This window comes from Notechis scutatus, chromosome 6, assembly GCF_049901735.1.
Source record: "Notechis scutatus isolate UNSWTSFEM ecotype Mainland chromosome 6, rNotScu1.2, whole genome shotgun sequence".
Classification (NCBI taxonomy): domain Eukaryota; kingdom Metazoa; phylum Chordata; class Lepidosauria; order Squamata; family Elapidae; genus Notechis; species Notechis scutatus.
In genome coordinates, this window is record NC_142014.1 from 36,728,546 (window position 1) to 36,750,050 (window position 21,505).

The window sequence follows — 21,505 nt, forward strand, 5'->3', positions numbered from 1 at the left end:
TTGACTTACAACAGTTCATTTAGTGATTGTTCAAAGTTACATAACTGAAAAAGGTAATTTATTATCATTTTTCACACAACTGTTGTAGCTTCCCCATGGTCACATGATTTACATTTGAATGCTTGACAACTAACTCATATTTATGACTGTTGCAGTGTCCAGGAATCATGTAATCCTCTCTTCTAACTTTCCAGAAGATGGAATGATTATGAATGCTACAATGCAGCAACTATGTCATAACCACATTTCTGGGTTGTAATATATTCATTCAAATTAGAGAGATTAAATACAGGCAGGAGTGCCAGAAATCTGAATACATAAATATTTCCAGGAACACCGCGCTAAGAAAATGGTACACTCATTCTGTTCGGCAGACAGAATTAAATAAGCAAAACCCTCATTTATTGTATTCAAAATAAGCAATTGCTTTGTTTGGACCCAAAGTGAAAGACCAAAATTTCCAAAGATAATCAATTTGTTACATTAATGAATCAGTTGGGATCATTTTCAGATAAACCAGACTGAATGGTTCAGCAGCAATTTTTCAGTCATTACTTCATGTTGTTATATGAACATTAACGAAATGAAGTAATGACTGAAAAATTCCTGTATGATTTTCTTCCTCAACTAAACCTATCTCAAAAAATTGATTTTTGCAGAGTTGAAAATGTAATTATCTGACCTACACATAATTTCTGGATTGATATGCAAATGAAGACACCAAGATTTTCTGTTTCTCGAAATGTTTCAATACAATTTAAATGTATGAGTACATAGTTTGAATATGTCTTTTAAAATAAAACAAAATGTTGAATTAACTGAAATTTATGTTGAAACAATGATACTGCAAGAAACATGAAAATGTGGCACAGATATAAACATTTCTAATTAACATTTTTTTGTTATACAAAAATATTACTCAATTTTAAAGCATGTACAATCCTATCACACAAATCTAACCATTTTTAAAATATTACAGAAAAGTCAAGGGTTTTTGCACAAATCCTATCTTTTTAATATAATAATAGTAATATGTGAAAATAACTAATTATATCCGGCATATTTAACTATAATTTTTCATTCTAGTTTAAAACTATATTTTACAATAATGCAATAATTACATCAAGAAAATTTCTGAATTATTAAAGTATAAGACCAAAAATACATTGCTTCTAGAACTTGCTGGATTCAAACATTTCTCTTACCAATAGTCACACTGACTACAAATTATGAAACTTGGTGTCCAACAGCTAGGGAACCATATCCCTAATTCAGCTTTTTCAAATTACCAGAGTTTGGGGAAGAATTAGTAGTCCCTAAACATAATATTTAAAACAAATTTTACTCTTAAGTTTGGCTAATGATTCTCATGTACAAAATCTAAGGCTAGCTTATGATTTAAACTCAAGAAAATGGATTGCCAAGAATGCATCTTCTCTGAAATTTTGAACTATCACACGAGTAATACATGCTCATGTGCTTTATTATATAAGTCATGTTAATATTACAATCTGAAATGCAATAGACTTCAGTTTTAAGCTAGTCATCATGATATAAATATTGAGGTAAAGGAGAATGGTGGGCAATACTGAAATGCCAAAGTAATTATTTGAAAATTGATTATGACAGTAATATTTGTGACTGTATTGTTCATAACTTCATAATAGAAACTGCTTTAAAAATTTCCCTTACTTGGTTTCTCCCCAAATTTTCTGAATTATAATTTCCAGAATTCCCCACAACATGGCTATTGGTCCTAATGGCTGGGAAGTATAGGAGTAATAATCTTGAAAGATCATCCAATTGGGCAAAGTTAGTTTAGTATTGTAGAATAAAAAAATTGTATTTGATCTATCAAAAACTGATGGTCCATGCTGGAACACAGAGATTAATAATAAATAATCCAACTAAAAGTTATATATATATGTAATGAATGAAGATTTCTAAAAAATATATTTAGGCTTGCTGAGTAATACAAGAATAACACAAATAATCCTTTATAGTTGTTTCATCTTTTTTTGCTTTCACATAACTTTTTCATTGGCTATGTTTAATGTTGCATTTCTGTTATAAGATCAAGGACTTCTTGAAACGTATAATATGGCACCAAATCACTGCTTTTTAAAAGTGATATGAAGTCCTTTGGAATTCATTAAGTAAAAATAGCTTATGATGTAGTCTATTTGTTTGTAATGCTTTTTTGAGAGTGAGGTAGAATGCATATTTTGGATAAGTTGATATTTCAAATCAAGTACTTGAGTATTAAACCAAGTCAAAAAAGAGTATTTGAATTTGCAGCATTCTTAAATCAGATCCTTTCCCCTTATTGGTAAAAAAAAAACCTCGGTATTTAACAATTTTTTTCTAGCAAAAGTTAAAATACCCTACTATAAAACAAATTACAAGCACAGCAAAATTCAATCACATCTTGCCCCAGAAATTTTCTTTTCTTCTTTGAGCTCGTTCTAGAACCTGAGCTGCAAGAGAACCAGAAGCAGCAGATCGAGCAGACAACTGGGACAGTCTGTCATCATCATCTATAAGTACAAGGAACAATAATGATATGAAAATTAGTGTTATTATGAAATAAACCCATAATATAGATAGCACAAAACATTAGTGAAATAAACATTGTCTAAAGTCAGAAAGCGATCTCTAACTAGCATACACTACACTGCATGGGTTATCATGAGAGGACAAAATGGGCCAATGAATAACACTTCAATATTTTGTTTTGGAGAATATTTAAGAAGTTAAAAAAAAGAGAGGGAAATCATTTAAATAAAACAGAACTGAAGAACAATCAGAAATATTTTGCTAATGATTTGATGGTCAAAGCAAAATAAAGTAGTGAAAACTGTATTTACTTGCAAGTATACATGGGGACTTCTGATGAACAATCTGATAAATTCTAGAAGGTTCTGAACACAGTTCTACACAGACACAGAATCAATTTAGATGAATTATAATGGTCAAATGAAGCCAGATCTTGTAAGGTATATACAGTAAAACTTGGTAACCACCATAGGCAAACATACATTATAAAGATTCACCATGAGGACTATGCAAAATAAATGTGTGCATTAAAAATAACCTGACTTCTATGATATTCAAATCCTGAAACCCCTACTGCTAATGATCCTTGATTATTTCATTATCTTTGCTTTCCTATTTAGCAAAGGTATACAAGTAGTCCCTACTTACTGACCATTCATTCAGTGACAATTCTAAGTTGCAACAGCACTGAATGCGTGATACTTGTAACCAGTTCTGGAAGTTCCAGATGTTCTACCACTACTGCGGTCATATGGTCACAATTCAGGCATTTGGTAATCAACTCACACTTAAGATATTTACTGTGCCCCATCATCATCACAAAAAGTCAATGGGCAAGCTGCAGGAAAAATGGCAAGTCGCACCAGTAAGTGCCCTTCGGCTTCCCTGTAGCACTGACCTGCAGCCGTCTTGCTCTCATAAGCTGCACCAGGCTTTTCTTAGCACTGCCTCCCCATGGAGTTCTTCACACTCCTTACCTGAGCCTCCTGCAGCTTCCTGCTTAATGACCCACACATTTTGGATTTATGACAGCAACTAAAACTGCCAGAATTTTTGTTGCTAAGTGAGGCACTCATGTGATTATGCTATGACATCGCTTAGCCAACAGCAATCCCAGTGCCAATTGCCATTGAAACCCATGTACGACCTGTAATGTCTGAACAATTATCATCACAAAAAGTTTAGGAAAATGGAAGGCATAGATAAGGATCTGATAATTCTAAAATGTTTCAATATTTTCAGTAGCTTTGCTAAACAATTTGAACAAGCCCCATGTTTTCCAGTCTCAACTGTCAGAAAGTATGAAGTTGCAGAAGATCTTTCTTTTTCTTTCTTTCAACATACAAATTTTGTGTATGCATATGCATGGATCAGATTCAGGCAAAGTATTGTCAAATTTTCCCTTTTCTTATTTAGGGGTATTGCAGTCATAACAATTTGCCCTGTAAGATAAAGTTATGCTTTGCAGTGCAAAAATCAGCAAATGTTGATTTTATTTGACTGCAAGAAATCATGACTGTACATAAAAATGCCAAGTTACAAAGAAAATTACATTTCAAATACTGTATTTCCTCTTTAGTGGTTATGACACAATTTTCTAACCCACCAAATAGTTCCAGATATAAAAATTGTGCCAAATCTGTATAAAGTAATTTTATCTTCTCGTGAATATTTTTAAACTCACTGCCACCCATTTTATATTGCTCTATTTTCAGAAAAGACTAATCTTGCCAAATGAGGCAATTCAGCAATCTTACATATCAATCTTAGAGCATATGGTCAAAAGGTACTATTGAAATAGTTTTTGAAGGTTTTTAAACTGGAGCAGGATAGTTTTTTCACCCACTTTATATGTTCTTTGTTGCACAATTTTGAAGCTACTGTTCAACTATCATTTTCTCATTGGTGCCATCTTTATCTTTAAAAGGATACAATAGCATCTTGGCTGATTTTTCTACTATTTTTATTTTTTCTTATTCCGGTCTTTGTAATAGCTTGCAGGCTGTCAGTTAAAATTAATGTCAAAGTCCTGGCTGTAATTGAAATCCTATATGTGCTGTTTGGGAGTGCCAGTGTGCCCATGGACATTTATTATTATCAAGTATCATATTCCATCTTTTCATATTTATTAAAATTATTTCAGGCTTAAAAAAAACCTGGAAGTTGGAATGCTATAAAATAAAGTATCCATCAGCCAGCAGGTTTTTTTTATTTCGAAGAAAACATTTTGATTCCAAATGTCTTCCTTAAGCTTTGTTAGAAGATAAACTGGACAGTAGCTACATCCATATTTTTATCACAAAATTACACTATCTATGAAAGTTAGTAATCCTTACGAATTTAATAAGCTTTCAAATGCTTAGTTAAAAAAAAGAGTTATGAAATCACTCCAAAACTTTTCAAATGAGAAATTTCCATTTTAACCATGTCTAAAAGACGTAAACCTTGCTATTAAAGAAATTTCCATTCCATTAACATTAGTAGTAAGCAAGCAATACTTGTTTAGGTATGTCTTGCCTATCTCTTACCAAGATATAATAATTATTACTACATGTTTTATTTATTATTTAAACAATATCTGAAATTTATTAACCAACCTTCATCATGATAGTTTCTCTCCTGAAGGGGTAACTGTAACCAGCTCCTTTTGGGGCTTGCAATAGTACCTATTAGAAAAAGTATAATTTACTGCATTTATGTAAAAGTAAATTAAATTAGAATGTTATCTAAATTATAGCAAATTTTGACTCAATGTTATATATATCACTATATGATAGCATATAGGGATGACAGAATGATGTACAGTAGATTTTCAGAATAGGTTGTTTAAAGAAAACATTGCCAGCTGCTTAGTAAAAAAATAGTTATGAACACTCCAAAATAGATCCAGGATGGATCATATCCTGATATGCCACATATTTCCTAAACCTGACCGTAACAAGTTGCTCTAAGGTTTTTGAAAGTTCAGCACAACTGGAAGACGCTAGACTGAGGAAACCAGTCTACATAGCTGCAAGCATTTATCTGAATCTAAAACCAATAGTAACTAACTTTCTGCCTATGTACTGTAAGTTATATTCTTCTTTTTATCATTATTCTTCAAAGGATAATCACATTATCAAGTACTGTTCGATGCAAACCTATATTTCAATTTATTGCAATTTGGTTATTGGTTACTGTTATTGCAACAAAATATTAAAGTTATTTTAAATAAATAGGTCAATCTAAAGAACTATAACGATGTATGATGGAAACCAACCATTATGCTGAAACTCTGGATCCCGGAGACTTCCTTGAATGCGACACAATGGACTCCAATATGGTACAGCAGAACCCTTAGCCAGCTTTCTTTCTGACACTGTAGGCATCTGCTCTGATGTTGCACCGTTTCTTGTACCAGAAGTATCTTGATTGGAGTACTGATCTGTTCGTAGAGGCAAAGGGTCCAAAGTTTTTAGCCCTGCAGCTGGGGAATTAGTCACAGTCTTTTCTTCATCCTAAAATGCCAAAACAAATATTCCCATTGTAAATAATTCTGTTATTTGCTATGATCCCTAATGTTAACAAAACACCCAAAAAGCCGTCGTAATAATTGGTATTTTAACAAGTGAAAACAGTTTAAAGTAATCAAATGAAAGCTATCAGCCATGCTTCTGTTTTGTATGCCTTATCAGTAACTCAAAGAGATGTGCAAAACTTTTTGAATTCTAAAGTCTTTCAAACATGAAATACCTCATCCCAAATTTGAAACTAAAAAAACTCCGTTTCAAATTCAAAATGATCTGATCTAAATTTGAAATATCTATTCCAACTTTAGCAAAAGGTTTTCAAGCTTTGAGACAACCACATTTTGTGCTCAAAACAGTTGTTTTGAGTTTGAAAACTTCAAACATAAAAGCAGCACTCGAACACTTCTGGTAAGGTTGAAATAAATTACTTTCAAATTTTAAATAAAGGCATTGTGAACCTGGAAAGTTTTGCCATCTCTAATAGAACTTGTTAAAAAACTTTGTTATATAATTTATTTACTATAAGGTGCCTTACAGTAACTGCTTTTTCTGTAGAGATTTCATAAATCCTGCACGTAGTTGTGTGCTATAATTTATATAGTAAATAAATATATCATTGTATTACATATAATTTTTCAGAGTATGAATATGTAATAACCAAAAAGAATTATGGATTTTGCAATGAACTGAGACACACACACACACACAGTTCTTCTCCCTTTCACTGCTGGTCCTTGCTGAAGACAGCTTGCCAGAGGTGGGGAGAAGGCACTGGGATACAGCAGTTGGAGGAACCCTGTGTTCTGATGTTGATGCATAGAATGTTGATGCCTGCAGAGATCACAGTGGGATAGGATTCCACCCACTGCCTCCTCCCTCCCTTTGGCAGGTGAAGCTATGTGCACATGTCCTTGGTGCACATGTCCCAGATCTGTGCCCTCACCCATGCCTTGAAACTCAGACCAGCAGTAGAAAAAGACAACAAAAGTCAGGGAAGAGGATGGAGTGGGGAAAGGCACAGATGAGGAAGAGACAGGCAGGTGGGAGAATAGACACCAGAGCAGCATAATGTGACCATGGGATGCTGCAACTGGTCATACATGCAGGCCAGTTGCAAGTGCCCAAATTTTGATCATGTGATTGGGGGCACTGCAGCAGCCAGAACCTCAAGGACCAGTCGTAATTACCTTTCATTCAGCACCATTGTAACTTTGAATGGTCACCGAACAAATAGTCATAATTGAGGACTACCTGTAATCTCCAAACAGAATGAAAAAGGTGACTCAAGCAAAGAGGACATGAAAACCTCCAAGAATGATGCTAATAGGAAATACAAATAAGGATGCCTAGTAGAATTATGAAGTTAAAGAAATTTTGCATGAGAATAAAATGTATATAAAAGAATTGTTTTTTCAAAAAGTAAACATGAGAGAAATGTGCATAATGTGCACATAGACAAAAATTATTTACAAAGAACGTAATCAAAGAAAGCAAGGAACAGTTAAGATTTAAAAAGACATTAAAAACGTAGAGCTGTTTAAAAAAACTGTTTAGGAAGCTATGAAAAGGACTAAGAATACTCCAGCAATGGGACTGAGTTAATAACAAGTTAGAAAAAGCATGGCTTTTTGAATTCTTTACAGCTCCTTTACCAGAAATGACCACAGAAAGCGTGTTTTCTTCTATGTAATTAAATACAATATTGTTCTGTGTCAGATTTCTCCTTCTCATGTGTATGTGCATATGGTCCACCCTATGTCATTGGTTGAAGGTAAAATGGAGGGGGTCAACAGCTTTCTCCAAAAGTGATATATTGAAAACTTTTTTCCCTGCAGTATTTTTTTTCATCAGCTGCAAGTTTATTTTTTAAATTTAATCTTTTTGCCACCTTCTCCATTCATACCAATTTCGTTCTTTTCTATTCAGTTTTCAGACAGTTATTTTGCTGACAGAAGTACACAGTCACCCTGGATGATTTATCAATAACGACATAAAGTGTAAATATACAAATGCTTGTTAAAAGGAATTTTGTTTGGGAATGTGAAAATCCATGTACTTTTCTATAATGATGCCATGTTATTGAGAACCTGAATGATTTAAACAGTATGCTGTATAACACAACAAGTTTACATTTGAAAAGTAATTTATCAATATAATTAACACAGAAAATGGAGCCAATAAGTGTAAGATATACCTAAATGATAAAACCAAGCTAGTGGATTAATTTATGTAAGTTGGAAAAATATTTAGTAAATTAAAAGAATAGGAATATTGATAAATGGAAAGATTTGGAAATGTGGTTAAAAAGTGTGTCTATTTCAAAAAATAAAAAAAGAAACAAAATCAACTGATTTTTATGGTGCTGCCGATTTTGTTATACTGAAGTGACAGTTGTATATTGATGGTACTATGGATATAGGTTCCTGGTTATAACCAGTACAAAATGTTTGTTTAGGCAGTTTGATCATAACGAGAAAGTAAATGTCTATCAAACTATACAACCAATATGTGGAAGAAGAATAAATAGATTAACAGCCAGGATAAAATTCAGAAGGTCATAGTTGCAAAGACTTAGTGAGATTGTCAAAATGAAAGAGGTGAGATATTGAAGAAATATAAATTGATACAAAAGTCTGAGGAAAGCAATAATGGTTTGCCAAGATTTAAAAAATGAGACTTATGATAAAGGGTGTTGGAGTAAACATACACATTATTTCCTAAATCATTCTTCTGCATATCACAATTTATAATCAATTAAGTCAACTTTAAAACAGGAAATAAAATGTTTCAGATTTCATTATAGCCATATATAATTTCCCCAGTGCTACAGGTAGTCCTTGACTTACAACTGGCATTTAATGGTAGTTTGGAGTTATGGTGGCCTTGGAAAGGGTGCTTTACAGTCCATAAAGCACTTCCGGTCATTAAAAAATGATGCACTATCCCCACAGCGGTCACAACTGCATTTTAGGCACTTGGCAACCAGTTCACATTTACAACTGGTTGCAGTATCCTACAATAACAAAACTGCAATTTGCTACGTTTTTTTGTCCGTTTGGGGCAAAAAAACCCACTTATGACTGAGTTTTAATAACTGCCATAAAATCTACGGTAAAATCAGGTCAGTCACATGGGTGCTTCGACTTACAATCATCAAGACTTATAATCAATTGTGGCCATATGTCAAGAACTACCTGTACTACTTTACAGTTTCTTATTTAACAAAATTATAATTTCCTTTGCAATTTTAAATTTTATAGGAAGCAAAAAAGGACATTACAAATATTTATTACAGCAATTATACCTTACCCTGTTAGTTTTTCCTTTTATTTGTTCTCTTGAAACTTGACTATTTGCCAAAGACTGCTTTTCTGAAGATTCCTTTTCTATTTGCAGTAAGGATGTATGCTTCCCTTTCTGAGGAGATACTAGAATAGCTCCTCCTAAAATAAAAATGAAGAATATGATTGCTAATTGTGGATATTTTATATATTATCTCCAATATGTAAGATACTATACCACCTGAATATACAGTAGAAGTATAGAAATGCAAAAGGGAGGCTACTAAATTCATATTCTGCTTGTAGACTTCCCAGGGGCACCTAGGTAGTTACTGTTGAGAGTAAAAAAGATGACCTTGATTATCAACTTCCTTATTTTCTACACTCTCATTGGAGCAGAATATTGGGCTAGACTGGCTTTAATCAATTAATCATCACAATTTATGCTCTTACCGGTATTAAAATTAATTTAACATAAAATGAATTCTTAAGGTGCATGTTAATTCACATTTTAGGAAGCGAAATAAAAACTAGCAGGCTTTTTACCTGTAGCTGGGGTTGTCAGATCATGATGTGTTCTTTGGATTCCACCAAGAGTTTTAAGTTGTGGAGTTGGAAGCCTACCACATCCTCTTAAAACTTCTGAAGAATCTGCCCTGCCTTCTGAAGAACTTACATTTTCCGTGGCAAAATAAATAAGAAATGTCATAAAATATAATTATTCAATGAACAATTATTTAAAATACTGAGTCAGCATAAGTACTGAATTATTTGAGTCACAAACAAGATACCACAACAGAGTTTCCAAGTTATTATCCCCAATCTCTGAATTCTGTTTCTTTTTTTGAATTTATAATTGTTTTTGAAGATTATTTGGGATTTTGTTATAAAATCTAGAGTAAATTGTGTCATTCAATTGAAATAATTAGACTGATTTTCAATCATCAATCTTGTCATTTTCTAAATTGTGCTTTCTCCTTTATTACATCTGACGAATACAACTGCAACCATTTTTTACATTGTTACTTTACTGTCCTACAAATGCTTATTAAATGTCATCCCAGACAATTTTCAAATGATAAATTTATCTTAATAGATATCTATGAAATAATGATTATGCAATTTTTCTTCACATGTTTAAACAGATGTTACTTTAAAAAAACATTGGATTAAGTCAGTGAACCATCTTTAATTTAGGTAAGTCATTATTTATAGCTGCATTCAAATCAGAAAAAGGTTGCTTTATCAATGTTTGCTAATCAGAATTAAAACAATATATGAATGAGTGTGCTATTTGAATATTTGCTTAAGGTATATTACCTATTAGAATTTATATACACAAATTCTAGCTCAAGTTATTTGACATATTACATTTAATCTTATTTATATCAATGCATCAGAGCTCCCCATTAATGGTGAAATTAACATTGCTCCAGCTACCATGTTTTCCCCAAAATAAGACTTACCCTGAAAATAAACTCTAGCTTGATTTTTAAGTGTGTGCCTAATATAAGCCCCACCCCAAAAATAAGCCCTAGTGAAGGGTTGAGTGTCGTCAGGATAGGAGGTGGCAAGCGCTGCCGGCTAATGGTGTCCAGCAGCAGCCGCAACCCGCACAGTACAGGTGAGTTGATTCCCTGTCCAAGCAGCAAGCAGATACAGAAATGGGGGGAGGCACACTATCTGGATGCGCCAGTTGGACTGTGGGAAAGCTGAGAGTCGGTGGGCCAAAGCAGGCAGCCAGCCAGCCACAGGAGGCTCCTCTTCACATCTCTCAGCTTGCCTGCGGCCCGCATGGCGCGTTGGGATTGTCTGCCTTCCACCCAACGCCTCTGTCTCCATCTGCCACTAGTGTTGCTGTATGAAGATGAGCTTCCCGTGGCCAACCACCCGCTCCAGCCCACTGACTCTCAACTTTCTTGCAACCCATGTGGCATATCCAGATCGCCTGCCTCCCTGCATCTGTTGCTTGGGCAACAATTCACCTGCACTGTGTGGGCTATGCAGCCTGAATGCGATGATCAAGGGACTAGCTGTCTGCAGATGCCACTGGATACCGTCCATCACTGCACACTTGCTACATCTTGTGTGCGTGCTGGGAGATGGGCACCCGTCTGGGCTGATCACCCTGAAACCCTGTTTCCTTGAAAATAAGCCCTAGTGTTTATTTTGGAGCCCCAAAAATATATATAATTATTTTTGGGGAAACACAGTAAGAGTTGTTTAATCATAGAACTAAATAGCCCCGTAATTTCAAACAGGAAAAATAATCTTTCAAATATTTACTTTTGCTGATTGTCTATACTGGCATCCTTGCCATTTTTTCCCACTTCTTTAACTTCATCAATTTCTTGCTTTTCTTTTTCTTTGCATTCTCCTAATATAGGTGATATATCTTCTTGTTGCTCATCATCATGTGATTCGTCCCAAACTAGGCATCGCTTGACAGGAATAGTAGAAGCATCTGATACACCTAAATTTCCAATGTTATTTTGCTGCAACTGTGCAGATTGTGCCAATATTTTAGGACCTGAAGATAGTTTGTTTTCAGGGACCCTAAATAAAGAATAACAATTTGTTATATATAAGATTTAGTAGCCATTTATATATTGTCAGAAATATTTGGGATCTTCCTCAAAGATATGAGTAATGGCAGTTATATCAACTTAAATACATTTATGTTTCAATTATACTCATCTGCAAATTTAATAATCAAGCAATCCAAATGAGAACTATACAACTACCGATAGCTATCTGACAGTAGAGGTTTGAACTGAAAATCAAGAAAAGATCTCCATGTCACATGGAAACCAGATTTTCAAAGAAGTTTTGCAATATATGTTAGCAATCTGCTAAAATAAAGGAAAGGGAGGAAACAGTTATCGGCTTGACAATCTTTGTGAGTATCTAAAATCTTTTTGAATTCTCTGTACACTTACTGTACACGTAAATGCACACATAAATACAATACTCAAGGACTTCTCTATTTTACATATTCTTAATCAAATTTACTTGTGAAAAAAATGCAAAAGTCAAGAAATATTTAATGATATGCTCCTATTGTAGTTAAAATGTTTTTGGATGTAGCCTGAATCTTAATGACTTCATGGATATATTCATGCAGTAAATGATTGATATATCATCACTTTCTTTTAAGATACTTTTAAAAAAAAAATCCAGTCTAGCCTATAGCTAAGGGATTGTCTGGAGGTGTTCCATCTAAATATTAACCAGGTACAGCCCTGTTTAATTTTCTATCCTAAAATACCACATTTTTAAAACACAACCTTCCATGTCTAATTTCTTACCCTGCTAAGTCAAGTGCTCTGATATTGTTGCTCATAGTTTCTTCCACACTGGATTCAGAAGACAAATCCCAGAGTCTATTGTTATCTGACAGGATTTGATTTAAATGATCTCTGGAAAAGTGAGTTCCTTGTATCCTCTGCTTATAAGCTTCTGCTTTTTCTCGAAGTTCTTTCACCTGATTATGAAGATTTCACACTGTTATTAATGGAAGGGGTTTTTTGGTCAACTTTGTTGGCTAATTAACAACCACCCACAGCACAGAACAGCATATCACAGACAATGCACAAACATTGCAGCACAAATATCGAAGGAAAAGATATTTTTAAAGAATGCTTCTTTCAAGCAGTCATGCCAACAATCACTGGTCAGTAAATTACTCAGCAAGCATCAAAAGGACTCCAACTATGCATATGCTTAATATAACAATAGGTTTTTTTTACAGTTCATAAATTTTATGATTTGTAATATAATTTTTATAATTGCTCCAAACATGAAAAACGTAGACATAACCAACCTCCATATACCACATGGTATTTAGGGTATTTTGAGAACCCTGAGGAGAGGAATACAAAAATATTTACTTACCAATTTTGTATTAATATTACAAATTTACTTCAAAATCTAAAATGATTTCTTCCATTTTGCTATGACTATATTATTATCCTGCCTCCTAGAGTTCACACTACAGAAGTGTAATTCAATTTAAAATATAGCATATCTAATGAACAAGTATTACTCCAATCCATCAGATTGAATAAATATTTAACAATGGTAAAATGATGCATAGTACATTTTCTGAATAATGAACAGCAACAACTGATCTCCATTTTTACATACATATTGTTATTTCCATAGCATCAGTCTACCAAACTAAATAAACAGTTGCTCCTCTGATACTGTTCCATAAATCTCATTTTTACTACTGGTTTCCTGGGGAATACTGACTTTAGCCAAGGTAAGAGAAATTGAAGATTTCTGGATTTTGTTCTGTGGTTCTTTGTTATTTGTGAGGGAGTTTGAATTAGCTTCAATGGTGGTTGTTCCACAACAGGCCACACCCCTTTTATTATTTTATAACCTAGCACAACTATTTCATCAAATCAAATTCTGTTTCACAATACCCAAGAATACAAATAAAGCATTTCTTTTTGAATGATTAAATAAGCTCCATCCTTTGCAAAACTCAAACAGCCGTTTCAGAAGCTGCCGATGGTGGTTTCCTTTACATGGCTCTCCTCAAAATGTGACAACAGCATTTCTCATTTTTTTAAAAAATTGCAGACTACAGTACTATAACAGAAACTAACAGACGTCCCAAGAGCATCAAAAACAGCACAATAGTTATATTAAGATTAGTTTCATAGCATTAAAATATTTAGTGTCTCCTACCAATTTCCTATATCGTTTTGTAGATTTTACATTAAATGTTACTATATTAACTCAAAATGAAGATTATTAATTATTAAATAAGATTAATTATTATTTATGGTAGGAGAGAGAATTATTGAAAAGTTTAGAAAGTCTTGAACACTGGGAATGAGCAAGAAATGCACATTGCTACAGAACCTGCTAGAAAGCTTTGATTCCCAGGGACATTATCATTCTGCTCTTTACTGTCTTTACTATCCAGTTATTTCACACTGTCCACTTATTTCTCCCCCTCACTCTTTTTTTTTGTGGGAAGAGAGGGAGCAGTGAGATGGCCTAGTGGTGAACACGCTCACCTCCCACTTGGAAGGTTTACAGTTGAATCCTAGATAGCAGTAGATTTTTCTCTCCTTAATTAATTCTTAATATTCAATTAATGTGAATTTATGTGATTCTGCTCATTTTGTAATATGGTCTTTACATAAGGGGAGATCTTCAAAAATGGTTCACATAGGATCACGTAGGATCTTTCTCTATGTTTAAATATTTATTTATTGTCTTCTTCTTTGTCGATGATCCTAAATTCAACATCATCTTTTCAATAAACCAGTTGATGAGAAAAATTTCAGAGAACTTGCAAAAGACAGTTGTTTTTTTCAGATTGCTCTAAAAGCTAATTATTTCCTCTATTCAATAACAAATAGAATGCCAAAGTTTAGGCACATAAAAAATATTAAAAAGATGTAACACATGAAACTAATCTCTATTTTAGTCTTCTTGATTACAGAGATCCAGTTCCAACTAATTCAGGAAACCCTCTGTAACTTTTAATGGAGAAATATTTGAAAACAAAACTGCTTATTCAGTAACTGAGTCCAATCTTGTTTTCTGCAGATACATGAAAAGTAAAATAAAATCAACAAAATGACAAAAGCACATTTACCAATCAAAACTGGAAAGAGCTGCCTTAGACCAGGAGTGGGCTTTAAAATTTTTAGCAAAGGATTCTCTGCCTGGTTGCTGAGTGGGCATGGCCATGGTGGGCGTGGCCTAGTCGGCCTCCTGCACCATGGGGGAGCGTTTTTGCCCTCCCTGAGCTTCGGAGGCTTTCCTCGAGCCTCCGGGAAGGCAAAAACAGCCTCCCTGGGCTCCGGAGGCTCTCTGGAAGCCAGAAAAGGGTCCATTTCCAGCCTTCCCAAACTTCTGGGAGGCCCGTTTTTCACCCTCCCCAAGCCGCCGCGAGTGCCCTGTACTTACCTGCATCCAAAATGGGCCGTGTGGGAACTCCTGGGAGGGGAGGAGTGGGATGGGCGGAGCCAGTCAGGAGTGGGATTCAGGGGTTCTCCGAACTGCATAGAATCTTAGCTAGGGGCTCTCCCGAACCCCTGCAAACCCCCAGCAGCCCACCCCTGCATTAGACCTCAAATCAAATGAGGGAGATATTATAGTAGAAAAACAAAACAGCAGCTGATTAAATGCAATACTTAAGTTCTACCACAGTGGTTCTCAACCTTCCTAATGCCGCGACCCTTTAATACAGTTCCTCATGTGGTGGTGACCCCCAAACATAAAATTATGGCTCGGTTCCTAAGATCATCAAAAATATGTGTTTTGCGATGGTCTTATGCGACCCCTGTGAAAGGGTCATTTGACCCCAAAGGGGTCGCGATCCACAGGTTGAGAACCACCGTTCTACCATATTCAGTAAAAATACTCTATTCTACATTTTTCTGCCATATAATACTATCTATAAAATATACAATGGCACGTAATAAAAGGACAACTTTAAAAAGATGAAACAATATCAAAGCTTTCAAATGAATTCCATAGAAATAATCACATAACTCACTTGATTAGGTATATTTTTTCTGACATGAACCCAGGCTCCTTGTTTATAGATGTATTGACTAGGAGACAAGAATTTCGATCTATATTCTGTGTTCATTTTCCTAGAAAAACACAGTTGAAAGTAAGAAGACTTAAACATTACTTCGTAATTGTATAGGGAAATAAGAATGCTAAATATCAAAGTAATACATAGAATAAAACAGAAATTCAGACAAACAACATTGTGTGGGAAGACAGTGTCTTCAACAGAAATTAATTTTTCAAGACAGATATATAGGTCTCAAGAATATCAGGAACGAGACTAGATGTTCAAAAGGTTGACATACAAATAAACATATGGGCAGATCATAATCCAAGAACAGGTGGAAGGGACAAAGGAAGAAATTGAGATGGACATTGAACCAGGATAACTAAAGGATAAGGAGTTTATACAAAGACTTTTTCCTTAAAGAAAATAGAAAAGAAACATTACTACAAAATGTGTGGGACACGGCCAAAGCATATATGTGAGGATCAGCCATAACATCTATAGCAAAAAGAAACAAGAAAAAGAAATGACAACAAAAATACTACAAGAAGATCTTAAAAAGATGGAAATAGAACTGCAGAAAACTCCACAAAAGAGCACTATAAAGAGAAAACGGAATTAACAAATTAACAATGGAATTAACAATTTTTAATTAATTAAAAATTGAAAAAAAAAGTCCTTTGAGGATTTAAACAAATTGATTTTAAAGTTTATTTGGCAAGCGAAAAAAGCAAGAATAAAACTGACAATGTTACAAGAAGATAAAAACAAGGCAGGATTTGGGTTATCAGAGTGGGAGCTGTATTACTACGCCTCAATGCTCACATGGCTGAAAGAATGGATAAATCTGAGGAATAAAAGAGTACTGTCCTTAGAAGGACATGATTTACAATTGGGGTACCATGCGTTCATGTGGTATAGGAAAAATAAAATACATAGTTATTTTCAAAGACATTATATTAGAAATGCTTTGTTCTCAGTATGGGAAATAATTTAAAAAAAAACATTATATGAAAATACCAATCTGGCTATCCAAGATGGAAGCACTAGTTCATCCAAATGTTGTTGACTTGGGAAAAATTATATAATTATAATTATATTATTATATAAATTATAACAATATTCTAAATGAACAAGGGAAATTAAAATCGAAACAAGAACTGGAAAACCAAGGAATTGATTTAGCCTGGTATAGCTTGGAATAGTTTGATTTAGCTATTCATCCAAATACAATCAAGATACAAGAAAGATGCAGAATTGTATGGATTTTATAAAGAACCTTTAGAACTAGACCAGATATTTTTAGGGACGGTTCCCAGCCTGCACATGTGCAGAGCTGCCAAAAGGAAGGAACAATTAGGAACTCAGGTTCGACATGGGAGTAAGGCCACAGGAGGACAATGAATGGGCCCTCCCATCAGGATTAAAAGAGGAGCAAAAGGGGAGGGGCTTTTGCAGGAAACAACTCGTTCGTTTATTCATTCGTTCCATCGTGAAGATTTGTCTGTGTAACCCAGCCCTTCCCTGTGAGCACTACGTGTGGAAATATTTACTGGGCAGCTTTCCAGGATAGATAAGGTCTGAGCTAATTAGTATACCTTTGCAAGACTGTTTGCCAAGCCATTGGCTGAATGTAAATGCACTAAATTCACCTTTGTTTAATAAAAGAGGTTTTGACAGGACTCAGAGTTGGCTTAGTGCTTTTTGGGGAAGCCTAGGATAGAACAGGTACACTATAGAATTAGATAAATGTCAAAAACTTTGAGAAAGAAATTATAAATTGACAATGTCAACAGCTTATAAAGAAAATTTGTATAGAATGTTTTATAGGTGGCATTTGCCTCCAGCAAGGATGGCAAAGATGTTTCAAAACATATATCCCAAATGTTGGAAATGTAAACAGATACCGGGTTCAGTGGTGGGATTCAAAATTTACTACCACCAGTTCTGTGGTTCTGTGGCGTGGCTTGGTGGGTGTGGCTAGATGGTCATGTGACTGGGTGGGTGTGGTCAACTTGACGTCACTCACAGCAAGGCGAGGCAGCACCTTGCTGTGATGTTGAGTTAGCCACACCCACTCAATCACATGACCGATGCTGCAGAGACAGGGTGATTGCCTACGTACATACCTTCCCCTCCCCTTCGCCCTTGGACTGACAAAATGACGAGGAGGAGACTTGGCCAAACTTTTCTGCCTCCTGCCCTCTCCATGCATGCACAAATGGAGAAACAGTGGCCATCAGCTGTTCCTTACTTTCCCCAGGGCGCACCGAACGCACATGCAGATAACAGCAACATTGACTATCATCTGTTTCTTGCATTGCCGGTCACACCAAACACGCAATTCGCACGCATGCAGCAACACCATCACCATCAGCTGTTTCTTAGCTCATCTGAGACGTGGCAATCTGCTCTGCCATGCGAATCAGCTGAGCTAACAAACAACAGAATATAGGAGAGATGAAAGGAAAAAGTGGGGGTGGATGGGGCCGGTCAAAATTTCCCCTACCAGTTCTCCGAACCAGTCAACATTTTCCTTACCTGAACGCAAGAACTGGTCCAAACCCCCTGAATACCACCCCTGACTGGGTTTTTTTAAATCATATGTAGTGGACTTGCACGATGGCAAAAAAAGATTGGGCAAAAATAAAATAGTGGCTAAAACAAATGACAAAACAACAAATATTAAAATCAGAAATGTTTTTGTTTGGTATTTTAAAATATAGCAAAAGAATTACATATTTAATTTTACATGTGATAACAGCAGTGAGAATTGTGTATACACATAATTGGAAAAATGAAAATATGCCTACAGAGGAAAATGTAATAAAGAAAATATTAGATTGTGCTGAAAGGGATAGTTTAACTTTGAAGATCAAGGATAAGGACATGGAATACTTTTTAACTTGAGAACTATTTTATCAATGGTTAGAATAGAAAATAGAAGCAAAAGTTAGAAAATTAAAATCAAGGAGGATATGTAAATATAAATGAAGTAAGTGTATAACTAAATAATGAATGTTGAATAAATAGGATAAGGAAATGTGATTAATAGATTGGAGGATAATGGTGACAAATGTGATATTTATAAGGTCTGGTATTAACTAACTATATGATAAAACTGAACAGAGTGTTTAATTAAATAATGGAAATTGTTTAACAAGTGAAGATTATGATGAATAGATTGAGTGAATAATGGTTATAATTAATGTACGTATAAGGTTTGTTATTTGAATTTAAAAGAGATTGTACCCAGATAGTAACCTGCCATTGTGGATATGGAAATGTTATATATAATAATGGACATTGCGTAATAAAAAATAATTTTAAAAAGGATACCATATTTCTAGGCAGTACCAGAACCAGTACATAAAACTGGGTTTCTATTTTAGAAGTCAATGAATAGAATAAACTTTGCTAAGAGAGATAAACTAAAAGATGAATCAGGAAATTTCCAAATCCTCCATTGATTCATATGGAGACATTAAGCAATCCCTATTTCTTAAACACAAGGAAGGAAGGAAGCATTTCAACTGACCGAATAATCAGGAGATAATAAAACACTCCTTTTACTCGTTTTCAAAGTTGACTGTATTTAAACAACTATGTGTAGTGAAAAGAGAATTCAAAGCATTTTATATTCTGATATGTTTACACTTACTTAAAACATCTGCGTGAACACGGCAACTTCTGTTTCTGTTTTTCTTCTTTCTGTTTTGCTTCTAATTCATTTTGACTTAATGAATTTTCTGGGGTCTTTGAAGTGTTTTTATTTTTTTCATTCTAAAAAAATAACAAAAATACTTTATTGTTGTTTTTATAAATTATAATTTATTAAAATATATATTTTATTAAACATCTAACTTCTAAACACAATGATTAATCTTAATTTTATATGGTATATAAATACTGTATTATTTTAAAATTTCCAATAGAACACTTACTGATTATAGCTCTTAGTATGATATTCGTGAACTTCAGAAATTCAATAATTGTCAAAAATAATTTGAATATACTATGCTGCTGGTAAAAATATGTAGTTATATTTGATTGAAATATGATCAGAAAATAGGAGTAGAAACAAATAGACATAAATGTAAATCATGAAGTACGTAATATTTATCATATTACAGATAGTTCTCAACTTACAACACTTGTTTAGTGACCATTCAATGTTACAATGGCACTGATAAAAATGACTGTTTTTCACACTTACTCACATTTTTATTACTTCATTGGCTCTTACGTTACTTAAGATACTATTCCCAATATTCTAGATCCATTAGTGTTTCTATTGATATATTCATGCCAAATCATCTACCACTATCTGTAAATATCTGTCATATCATGTTTTTAATTTTGACTTGATGGCATGAAGATTGAGCCTTACATATATTTTGAAATGTGTGAATTAATATTTAATATTTCAATGAATAAGACCAAAAATATCAAGAACTTTAAAAAAAAGTAAAATCTACATGATATTTTTAAAATCTTTTAAAAACATGTATCATTTCTTTATGTGTCACAATCACCAGGACAAGAACATAAAATGAATCAACCAAATTAGAAATTCTAAGTATAGAAACTGCTAATTGAAAAGGGACATAATGCTTTAATAGGTAATAAATGAAGTATAACACCTTTTCTCCAGAGGACACTGATTCAGATCTAGGACATTCACTCTCTTCCAGAAAGCACTGTTTCAGTTGTTTTATAGAGGGTGAAGGTTTGAAATTCCTTTCATATTCGGTTTCAGGGATAATAACAGGAGACTTAAATGGGGGAATGGATTGACTTGATCTGTGAATAAACTTTGGTTTATAAAATACATTAATTTTTTTTGTAAAGCTAAGTAACTTTGCCACTGAAATTAAAGAGACTTAGTGATGTTTAATCTCTGCTACATTATTGCAGAGAAGAAAAGTCTTAATCAGTTGATATGGAATGATCCAGCCATTTCCTTCAGGCAATACTACTCAAAATACAACAGTATATACCTGAGAAGTCAGCTAATAAAATCAATTATACAATATTTAGAACAAAATGGAGCATTTAGCATACAATGTAATACAACAAAAATGCAATACAACAAACAATAACTGAAAAAAGCCCCAATGAAGACATTATCCTGCATAGTAAATCTGCACTGAACAAGTATCACATTATTTTATTAAGACTTTAATCTACCTTCAAAGGAACTCACTGAGCAAAATTGACCTTGTTTTTATATTAAACTTTATAAAATTGTGCTATACTTTTCAAAAATGAAAACGCTTCTTAAAATACTTAGTTACCTGATCTGCTGCAAGGACCGGAGAAAGCTTCTGTGGGGTTTTCCAAACAAACTCTCTTTGATACTCAGAACTTCTAGGGAAGCTTCTTGATCGTGAAATATTCATGCCTGCTCTCCTCTGTAGAACTCTGTTGAGCTGACAATCGACATTAACAATAAATTCAGAATGTCATTTCTTTTTGTGGTCTAATATCAGAGTTTTTTTTATCATTAATACTAAGATGAACTACGCTGATAAAAGCAAAGTATATTATGACATTCTGCAAGCGTTCTTATACACAAAAATGGAAACATACTTTTTACGTCTAAA

The 21,505-nt window shown here is 34.0% G+C and overlaps 1 protein-coding gene across 4 annotated transcripts in view; it reads right to left on the reverse strand.

Moving 5' to 3' along the window:
• Nucleotides 1-21,505, reverse strand: part of SAXO6 (stabilizer of axonemal microtubules 6) — a 28,915-nt gene continuing 7,410 nt past the window's right edge. For 2 of the 4 annotated variants that reach the window (XM_026667765.2, XM_026667764.2), the window contains exons 4-15: nt 21,197-21,331; nt 20,543-20,713; nt 19,561-19,682; nt 15,873-15,972; nt 13,170-13,208; nt 12,655-12,830; nt 11,633-11,902; nt 9,893-10,017; nt 9,375-9,508; nt 5,816-6,053; nt 5,154-5,222; nt 1-2,537 (exon numbers count right to left, since the gene is read on the reverse strand). In XM_026667765.2, the coding sequence (XP_026523550.2) occupies nt 2,422-2,537; nt 5,154-5,222; nt 5,816-6,053; nt 9,375-9,508; nt 9,893-10,017; nt 11,633-11,902; nt 12,655-12,830; nt 13,170-13,208; nt 15,873-15,972; nt 19,561-19,682; nt 20,543-20,713; nt 21,197-21,331 (1,695 nt within the window). In that variant the 3' untranslated portion in view covers nt 1-2,421. The remainder of the gene's footprint in view (nt 2,538-5,153; nt 5,223-5,815; nt 6,054-9,374; nt 9,509-9,892; nt 10,018-11,632; nt 11,903-12,654; nt 12,831-13,169; nt 13,209-15,872; nt 15,973-19,560; nt 19,683-20,542; nt 20,714-21,196; nt 21,332-21,505) is intronic. The other 2 variants (XM_026667768.2, XM_026667766.2) reach the window with 1 other exon arrangement.